This window comes from Seriola aureovittata, chromosome 5 (assembly GCF_021018895.1).
Source record: "Seriola aureovittata isolate HTS-2021-v1 ecotype China chromosome 5, ASM2101889v1, whole genome shotgun sequence".
In the NCBI taxonomy this organism is placed as follows: Eukaryota; Metazoa; Chordata; class Actinopteri; order Carangiformes; family Carangidae; genus Seriola; species Seriola aureovittata.
Window position 1 is genome coordinate 2,764,594 of NC_079368.1, and position 10,738 is coordinate 2,775,331.

The 10,738-nt window shown below is 41.6% G+C and overlaps 1 protein-coding gene across 1 annotated transcript; it reads left to right on the forward strand.

The window, feature by feature from the left end:
• The first annotated feature begins 2,370 nt into the window (after positions 1–2,370).
• ydjc (YdjC chitooligosaccharide deacetylase homolog) lies at positions 2,371–10,262 on the forward strand. The gene is made up of 6 exons (XM_056376433.1): positions 2,371–2,522; positions 4,018–4,193; positions 4,742–4,901; positions 5,521–5,620; positions 7,576–7,753; positions 8,276–10,262. Exons 2-6 carry the CDS (start codon positions 4,030–4,032, stop codon positions 8,604–8,606), a joined length of 933 nt encoding a protein of 310 aa, XP_056232408.1. The 5' UTR covers positions 2,371–2,522; positions 4,018–4,029; the 3' UTR covers positions 8,607–10,262.
• The last annotated feature ends 476 nt before the right edge of the window (positions 10,263–10,738 follow it).

The window sequence follows — 10,738 nt, forward strand, 5'->3', positions numbered from 1 at the left end:
TGGGGCTCCACAGGGGACTGTTCTGGCTCCGTTCCTGTTCACCCTGTATATGGCTGATTTTAAATACAACTCTGAGTCCTGCCACCTCCAGAAATACTCAGATGACACAGCTATTTTGTCACATATCATGAACGGGCAGGGAGAGGAGTACAGGGATCTGACGATGGCCTTCAGTGAATGGAGCGACAAGGACTGCCTCCTTCTGAACGCCTCCAAGACCAAGGAGATGGTCATGGACTTTCAGAGGTGCAGGCCCACCCTTCAGCCAGTCAACATTCAAGGGAAGGACAGTGAAGTCATGCACACTTATAAATACCTAGTCGTGCACCTGGACAGTAAACTGGACTGGTACCTGAACACTGATGCCATCTACCTGAAGAGGCAGAGCCGGCTCTTTATCCTCAGGAGGCTCAGGTCCTTTTGACGTCTGCAGTGAAATGCTGCACATGTTTTATCAGTCAGTGGTGGCCAGTGAACTTTTTAATGCTGCAGTCTGATGGGGCAGCAGCATGTCCGACACACAAAGAGACTGGACAAGCTGGTCAGAAAGGCTGGGTCTGTGCTTGTCAGGAGTCTGGACTCACTCAGGACTGTTGTGGAGAGACGCATGTAATGTAAGATGGAGGCCATCTTGGACAATACCAACCATCCTCTCCACAACATGCTGGCAGGACAGAGAAGCAGCTACAGCTGCAGCAAATGTCTCATTTCACTGCACTGCAGAACAGAGAGGTTCAGGAGATCCTTTGTTCCCACTGCCATCATGCTATACAACACCTCAGCCAATGGAAATGGACTCAATTAATTATTATTGTTTATTCATTATTAACTGTTATTATTATTACCAATAAGCTAATGGACATATGACTTTCCCCTAGGGGATAAATAAAGTGTCTGTCTGTCTGTCTGTCTGTCTGTCTGTCTGTCTGTCTGTCTGTCTATCTATCTATCTATCTCGCCCACCCCTACCTTCATGTCCAGTGTTAAGATCCTCTGTTAGTAATTACAGCATAGCTGCTGCGCTCCACAGGGTGAGACAAGCTACCTGACATAGCAATGTTATTACTATCTCACTTACTTGTCCAGTAAGTGAAAGTCAAGTACAAGCTTAGACTAAACTCAGATTTGTCCCGAAATAATACAATTTCTTCACAGATCTGGAGAACTGAGTTTTGATAGATTCCTAACAAATTCTTCTAATACTGTGACTATTTCACCGTATGATTTTAATTAGTTTTCAGTTATGACTGTGCTGTCAGGACACTCACACCACCTCACCTGACACCTGTCCACCACCTGAACCCCTGATCACCTGGGCGTGAGAGACATATCCCTATGCTGGGTGTTGAAGTTTGTTTTTTTTAGATTAACAGCTGCTGCAGCTGTCAGCCTCTCACACTTTGTTTTGTTGACACTGCCTCCAAAGGAACAACAGGAAGGCTGTGTCAATATTCATGAGGGATTTTCATTGACCATTTATGGTCTGCTGTGGGAGTGTTTTGGCAGAATATGAGGCGACAAAGTTCACACGTTTTCAAGTTAATTGTGATTTATAAACAGCTATTTATATGGAGGTGTGTGCGTGCACGATTTTATGATTTTTTTCTCTTTAGTCCTTTGTGCTCTTCTGGTCTCGTTTTCTCTTGGTATCAGGGCCCTGGACCTGGATCTGGTGTGACCAAGGTGTCTCTAAGGAATCCGTGACGTGAACACTTGAGGGAGGCCACATCTGTACACATGTAGTAACACACAGTCAGCACTGAGCTCAGTATTCATCGAGGCTGTGGCTGTGGAAGGTATGTTCACGGAGACTGTTGGTGGTAAAGGAGTCGGTACATGTAGTCACTGAGAATTTAAATGGAGACGTGATGGAATTTGACGCTTTTTAAATGTTTATTTTAGTGGCTCAGGTGTTTCGGAGTATAATTACCTGTTCCCGTGATCAGTTTTACGTTATCTCTGCGTTCTCCCGGAAAAAACAAAGGTAGTAACTTTTCTAGAGTAGACTGTACACTTATCATTTAAGAAGAGAATGTGGTACGTCAAGTTTCCGGTACGATTTTTTCACAATAAAATTCCTTAAAGCGCTATCACATGTACAGTATTCGCTACAAAATGGTATTTCATTTTTATAATGGTAAGAATTAACAGTTAGGTCAATGAATAGGGTTACTAAGAGCAAATTTAATATGATTACCAAGCGCAAAATAAGTACATATACAGTACAATACATCCATTATGAAAGAGACGATTAAAGTAAACGATAGGTTGACATAGCAAGATACAGTTTTTTGGTTTGGTTTATTTTGGATATAACTGAAACACCGGCAAACGTCTTATTTTTATTTTTTATTTTTTTGCCAGCAGCCGGACAGGAGCCGCCATGTTTCCTCCAGCAGAGGGCGTCGTATTCTAGTAACTCCAGGCTACACTAATGCGGTTTGCTAGTCGGAAGTACAGCTAATTTCCACTGAATCTCTGTGGCGTCTGACACATATGGATAGACGTGTGTGATAAAATGGGTAAGACCGAGTTTTTCTTTAGTTCGTAGGACAGGACTGTGTTCATGTCGTCTGAGTTACAGGGGTGGACCTGTCGGATGTCAACAGCCGGTCTCCCGGCGATGACACTGAGAGGAAATAAAGACGGTGTCGTCTTAAAATGTTCAGGGGCTGTTTAAATGAGAGGAGTCGATTTAGCTCTGTGTGAACTGTAGTTTTGTGATGGATTGTCGAGAGGTTTTTGGAATATGTTGTCACCCATTTAGTGTATGTCACGTTAACTGACCAAAATATAGTCCAGACCAGCTTGACCAATAACGACAGCAATCTTTCGACTTTAATTCAAACAGTGTCAGTAATAATAATGATAAAGTAAAAGTTTATGTTGCACAGAGGGTGTATTTATTGCAGTGTTCATTGTTACACTGGATTCCTATGGTTTAATTAAGTAATACTTGGATACTGGACAGACATTCAGTCCGGATCCAGCAGGGTCTCATAAAGTTTCACCTTGTGTTTGCTGTAGGATCAGGTCCGGTCATATACAGAATATTAGTCAGATGCTACTTCCACATGTAGAAAACTTTGGCGCATACAGAAAATTTGATAACAGCCAGCATCTGCCCAGATGTGGAAGTATATGAGCCAGACTCGGGCCAAGGACCCAGCCATATGTTGAAGTTTCATTTTACTGTCTGGGTAACGACTGGTGGTGGCTTAAGGGAATATTACACGCCTTTATATTGTACTGTTACATTATACCATTGTGCTGCACAATGTAAAGGGCTGTGATCTCTTTGGAGCATGTAGATGATTGTCAGCCACAATGTGACATCATGTGAGTGGCTCAGAGATTATTCTAAAATGTGTGATCACATAGCTTAAAGAGGGCACATCATTGACACTGTATATTAGTATTTTGCATGTTTATTAATAATGTTTTCTGGCCTCCACGTCCCACATCATATGACCCTGTGGTTCACAATCTATTCTTAAACTGACATATTAGCCTCTTGGGTCAAACATCCAACTTAAAGCTAAGTTCACTGTGGTGTTTCAGTTCCATTCAGGATTAACCTGAGATATTTGCTCATTAAATTGCCTTCATTAAATTGCCATCATTTTGTAGCTGTTAGCCTAAATTCCAGTTTAGACTATTTTATATAGGTTAACTGTAAAATGTAATTGTGACAATGAGTCATAACTACTGTTACAAGTCACATGCATGTATGTGTTGCACTGACTAGTTGCCGTTTCCTGTAGTGATGAATAGAATGGTAAACAGACACCAATTTCGTAATGCTTTTACCAAAGCACGTCACAGTTTGTTTCTCATTCATTCATTCATTCACTCAAAGACTCACTAATAGCAGAGCTTCCATGGAAAGTACTGGTCTAACCATCAGGAGAAATGTAAGATATTTTGACATGTGTACAGAAGGAGCTGAGGATCAAACACTTATTATTTAATTGCTTAATGATGAGCGTTCATCTGTCTCCTATGTGTTCTCTACAGAGACCAGCAATTATGCCGCAACCCAGGGTGAAGCTGGTGGTTACGGGAGATGATTTTGGCTACTGTCCCAGGAGGAACCAGGGAATTGTGGACTGCTTCCAGGCTGGAGGCATCTCCAATGTGTCACTGCTGGTTAATGCCTCTGCTGCCAAAGAGGCAGCCGATCTGGCTAAAAGGTACTGTATGGTACTGTACTGGTGCAGTCCCCTTGTTAGTCAGGGCTGATTGCTTGGCCTGCCTTGGTCAAGTTTTGGCATGCAAAATTACCTGTTACAAAAATTCAATCAATGTACTGAGGTAAAGGCAGGAGAAAATAAGATCCATGTGTAAATAGGCAGTTAATTATAAGCCATGCTCTTGGATTCATAGTCCGTGCTCTCAGGTCATAATCTGTGCCCTCGGATCCATGCCTTTTGAAAGACTTGGCTTGTGAGTGAAAGTTAATACAGCATTAAACAACCAAAACTCTACCTAAGCACCAACTTATTAGGGTGCTCAAACTTTTGAAGATGCAACAGTTCCTGTTTCTTTCATGCATTTCCCTAAATGCACTCTTTATTTAAATGAACAAGATTTATTTTTAAAACATTGTTAAGTATTGCATCAGTTGAAGTGAGTTTGATAATTTTTTTTCAAGTTAATAAAGTGTGGAGCATTAAACTTGTCAGACATTTTGAGCCAGCATCACATGATATGATAAAAAAGTTTTTCTTTTTCTTGTCAGACACAACATCCCCATCGGTCTCCATGCCAACCTGTCAGAGGGCGTTCCAGTGTGTCCAAGCCTCCAGCAGGCTTCCACACTGATTAACCAGCGGGGCTTCTTCCTTGGGAAGACGGGCTTCCGTCAGGCCCTGGAGAGAGGGCAGCTCAGCATGAATCAGGTACACTTCTCCAAAGCCCATTACATGCATGTATTGTATTCATTTTTTCATTTACGCAACAATATAATACTACAAAAAAAATGACAAAAAGAAACACACAAAAGGAACAAACTGTGATGACTTTACTCTCTTTGTTTTAATATTTAATGCTGGTGTGACAGTTTGTTGATCACACAATAACTAAGAATGTAAAACACAATATCTTTCACACTTAGTTGAATAAATAAGAATCCTTTTTTCAAATCAGTTAGATTACTTCTTCTCTTTTCTCTTTTATTTCTTTGGTTGGAAAGAGAATTTACTTGTGAACTGAATTGAAACTCCACTATTATTTAGTTTGGTTCGAGGGTTCACCCTGAAACCTGACCTGATCCAACTGTCACAGCATGTGTAGTGAAGTCATGTTTATGTTGAGCAATTCAGCGTGAGAACGGAGTTGTCACTTGATCACTGCTGTGTTGTATATTTAACTTTAAGTTCCTCTCACAGTGGTTTTAAAGTTAACAAACAGCTCATTTAGTGACATATCTCATGTTGATTTTCAGCTACCAACAGAAGATAGGGAAAATATTATATTTCTCTATTACATTAATATCCAGGTGTATTTTTTCTTTCCCAGGTGGATCTGGAGCTGAGGGCCCAGGTGAGGCTGTTCAGAGAACTGACAGGTCACCTGCCTCACCACATGGACGGACACCAGCATGTTCATGTACTGCCAGGTAAAAGACTCAGCTGTAACTGTTGTTGGACGTGGACATGGCTGAACAAACTACACATTCCTCACTAACTAACATACACTCACTGAGCACTTTATTAGGAACACCTGTACAAGCAAGCAAAGTTTATTTATATAGCACTTTCGCAGACACTAGTCACAAAGGTGACTGTCAAATGAATAAAATTAAATGAAAGAATTAAATACTTCAAATAAAAGCAAAAATAAAAACACCAGATAAAATGTACAAAAGACAGATATAGGACACAGGTCACTTTTTAAAAGTCCAAAGGTGCAAGGATCTCAGATTTGGTGGGAGACTATTCCAGAGCTTAGGAGCTGTTGACTCGAAGGAGTGATCACCCCAGGTCTTAAAGTGTGTTCATGGTATGCTTAGAATACCCAGGTTGGAAGATTCAAGAGCTTGGCTTGGTGTGTGGGGGTGAAGTACATCTGTGATACAAACTTGGTCTATGGTATATACACACACATATATATATATATATGTATATATATATATATATATATATATATATATATATATATATGTGTGTGTGTATATATACCATAGACCAAGTTTGCCAATATTTCTGAGGTGAAAGAAACATGACCTAGTCTGTGTTTTAATGTGTGCATCAAAGCTCATGGACTGGTCAGAGATGATGCCAGGATCGGGCAGACTGGGTTGAGAGGAGGACAGGTCAAGAAGGTTTTTACAAGAAAGAAGGAACTTGGCCGTTTGTACCACTGGTTTAGACTGAATGACTTGGGGTCGGTTTCACAAAGATATGTCAGACTGGTCTGTAGTGTTGGTACAGACTTAATTTTGTTCATAGACTAGTTTAATGCAGGTTAAAATATCTCACAAAAATAATGACTGACTCATTTTAAGCCAAAAAAATTAAACACCTTACCCATAGGCCAACCCAGGCCTAAGACCAATGTTACCATGGTAACAATCAGTGACACCTGCGCTGAGCAGCAACAACAAAAAACAGGAAAACAATGGCTCATAATTTGTGGTTTGGTAACATTGTTATAGTGAGCAAAGAGAAGGGAAAGTTTAAGTGTTTAAAGACAGCAGAGATTTCTTTTTTTTTATTGTTTCACTTTTCACTGAATTTCCCACGTAAAACGTCCTTGTAACTGATGAATTCTTCCAAAAGACAAACATGTTCTTCTGGCGTAACCAAAGCTCAATGGTTTGATGCGGCTCTTTGGTCAGCCATTTTTTTATATTGAAAAATGTCTTAATTTAATCAGAATTGATTGTACCACAGTCCGGCTTAAGATAGTCAAGAACTAAACTGCTTTGTGCAACGGATGAATTTAGACATCCATCTGAAGTCTGACTCTTTTTTATATCTAAGACACAGTCAAAGTCTGTCTTTGTGAAACCGACCCCTGGTGAAGGCTGGAGGGAAGATCCTGGGCTTAAAAGCTAAAGCAGCCTGACTGGTTGATGAGACGATGAACTACAGGTAAATTGGCAGGAGCAGGTACCAGAGAGCCACAGCCAACAGGAGACGAGACGGGGCCTGTGGAATTTCTCATGGGCCATTGGCTGTCACTTGCTTAATCTGGTCTTATCTCTGCTTCCTTCAAGAACGTCTTTGATCAGTCGCCTGATGTGGTAACTGTTCAGAGCTGCAGTTGGCATCATGACTAATTTACAGCTGTGGAAAAGGAACTAGGCCTTGGGGTTTAAAGGAGGGATGAGTCTTTGGAAGGTGTCGCACTTAAAGGTGCCTGAAATATCCTACACCAGAAATCTAGGAATCATTAAATTCAACACACAAATAACTTGTGTTGTCAGTGTCAGCAGTAGCTCCTCCCACATTACCACTGCTGTCTTTTGGAGATTTGACTGGAGACTCACACACTTTCATTACTTCATATCTTCACTATTAATGTTGGAGTCAGTTTGTCATTACCTGATTGTTGTGCTGGGTGTTGCAGAGGTGCGTGAGGTGTTTGCACAGGTCTTGTCAGACCTCAGGATCCCATACACTCGTGTTCCAGTGGAACCAGGTTTACAGAGCTGCCCGTGGTTGCCAGCACACATCCAAAGATTCTACACACAGGTGGAGAAGGATGCTCTGGACTCCATCTCAGTCTTCAGACGCTATGGAATCAGGTATGCTTTGGTGTGTGAGTGTGGACGGAGAACAGCAGTAAAAACAGTGAATTTAAGTGATCAGTTTAGTGATTACAGTCCTGGGTCCAGATGTTTAAAGATGCATCTGCACAATAAAATGCATACAGTTTTCACCACATGAACTGGTATTTATGGAAGAATGTGCAGTGAGAATTTACACATCTCACACAGAGCAGCTGCACAACCGACAGTCTGAGATGAACTCACCTGATTCTTCCAAAGCCCTTACTAATGAATCAGGAGTCAACTCAGTTATACAGTCATATATTATATAATTATAGAGCCAGTCCTTTTAATTAACATGTTCATGGTGAGCACACAGACATCTATCAGACTGGTGCTGCTGCTCTTTGCTTTATTTCAGGTAAATAATTATGTGAAAGTTAAATTTATTAAGTGTGAACAGGATTTAAAAGTAGATGTTCATCTGTGACGGTGTCTGTCAGTGGGCTTTGGTACTGAGAGGTCTAATCAGAGTCTAAGCCTTTTCCATGTCCACAGGTGGCCAAACGTGTACCTGGGACTGACGACCATGGGCCAGAACATGTCCGTCCCCAACCTGCAGCGAGCCCTCAGCCACGTTCTGGCTGCGGGGCCCTCAGGCACTACCTCCAGCAGCGCATCAGGCTCCAATCAACCTGTGGTCACCGCAGAGCTAATGGTCCACCCAGGTTACCCCAGTCACCCCCAGGAGGGAGGCTGTGGAGAGGGCCCTGATGACTTCTCCCAGTCAGCTGACAGACAGCACGAGCTGAGCGTGCTCAGAGACCCGTCCCTGCAGGCCCTCTACAGCCAGGAAAGAGTGCAGCTCTGTGCCTTCAAAGACCTCTGACCACTGCACAAGCATCTATTTATACTAAAGAGAACCAGCGTGGACCCAGGTTCCCAGGTTCTGTTCCAGTGGTTTAAAACAGCATCATTCAGAGTCAAACTAACTTTTACAATAACACAACTAGCTCTAAATCAGCAACGATAACCCTGTAATTATAATGAACCGTCTGTGATGTGGGGGCTACATGTGTCTAACAGGAAATGGTGAATTTTAAACAACCAACAATGTAATATGAACACCATTTCCCATAAGCCCAAAGCACAGGTTTAAGACAGTGTTCACTGCCATGCTGGTTAATTGTTACTAATGAGTCATTAACTTAGTTAAAATCATGAAGGACTGAAACCCAGGAACACATTCTACCTTTTCACAATAAATCATGAAGGAACCTTCAATGATATACTGAACTGAGTCACAGAGGGTAGACAGGAAGTAGCATCAGGACTACAGATCGGTATAGACAGGAATCAGTGGTCTCAGGACTACAGCTCTCTGTAGACAGGAAGTAGCATCAGGACTACAGATCGGTATAGACAGGAATCAGTGGTCTCAGGACTACTGCTCTCTGTAGACAGGAAGTAGCATCAGGACTCCAGCTCTTTGTGGATAGGAAGTAGCATCAGGACTACAGATCTCTGTGGATAAGAAGTAGCATCAGGACTACAGATCTCTGTAGACAGGAAGTAGCATCAGGACTACAGATCTCTGTAGACAGGAAGTAGCATCAGGACTACAGATCTCTGTGGATAAGAAGTAGCATCAGGACTACAGATCTCTGTAGACAGGAAGTAGCATCAGGAGTACAGCTCTCTGTAGATGGGAAGTAGCATCAGGACTACAGCTCTCTGTAGACAGGAAGTAGCATCAGGACTACAGCTCTCTGTAGACGGGAAGTAGCATCTCTTCACACTGACTGTGACACAAACACTACTAAGAACTACAGTGACCTACAAACTGGAACATTTTCTGTACAGTGTTTAGAGGTGAACAGGTGTTTGTTATGAAAGCCATACTCAGTGCTGCTGTACACTGCTCTGACACAGACCACTGTACTGCACTACTTACAAGCCCCTCTTTCCACATATTTATAATGTAGTTTTGTCCTTTATCATCCACTGTGACTGTTCTGTGATCAGTCTGTAGTGATATCACCATGTCTGCACATCTGAGCTTTAACATGGGGAGTAAAACATTATAATTACTGATAAATGAAACTAAAGTAATAAGACTCATGTTTTAATAATTTTCTTTACCATGACTTATCTGATCTTGAGGTCCATGTCTCATACTACCACACAGCAGTCTGGGGTTGGGTGGTCCTGTACCATAGAAGAGTTGTGGGGTAACAGGCCCAGCAGACTATCTCTGCCTCAGAGGCCTTTACCAGGTTTATGAAGCCACGTGGTGTTTGGAGGGATGATCTCCAGCGATCTCAGGTCTGTGTTGCACAAGTAGCACTGAACATCTCATCACCTGCCAGGTGTGTTTAACAATCACCTCTAACAATACAGTTTAAGTGTAATATTTATAGTCTGGGTATTTAAATTTTTATATTTGGTTTAGTTTCTGTTGAAACTTTTTATGCACTGCTGTTTGAATTAAAGGTTGTAACTGAGCTTCTGACAGTGTGAGCCAATAAATGATGTCAAACTCAAACGTCTCATTAATATTGAGAAATTTGTTGTTTGTTATTTGTCTGTTCACATTTTCTCTGATTCTCTCTAATAACTTTAACGGGTGAGTTCTGTCTGTGCTGAGCACCTCTCTCTGCTAACTCTCCCTGCTGGGACAGTTCAGCCACCTGTCCGTCACCTGTCAGGTGAGACACGGACGCCACTGCTGCTGGAGCTGGACACCAGTGGAGGAGAGAAGTAGACTAGTAGTATATACTGGTGAAGCCTACTATCAATCAAGCTTTATTTACCAGTAACTTCACAGATTCAAATTTTTTCAACGAAGCAAAGAGCTTTCAACATGTTGCATTGTTGCTGAATAAATTGTCAATACTAGCTGCAACATTAAAACTACAATTTTATTAATTCATCAGTTCTAATCAAATACTTTAATATATGATAGCATATTTTTCCTTGTGGCAAAGATACCTTTACTTAAATCAAGGATCTGCACACTGA

Bases quoted from the DNA above. Each gene is read 5' to 3' on its own strand.
- ydjc (XM_056376433.1), top strand. From the start codon at position 4,030: ATGCCGCAACCCAGGGTGAAGCTGGTGGTTACGGGAGATGATTTTGGC. The intron at 4,194-4,741 runs GTACTGTATGGT...TTTTCTTGTCAG, and splicing joins GCAGCCGATCTGGCTAAAAG to ACACAACATCCCCATCGGTC. The intron at 4,902-5,520 runs GTACACTTCTCC...TTTCTTTCCCAG, and splicing joins GGCAGCTCAGCATGAATCAG to GTGGATCTGGAGCTGAGGGC.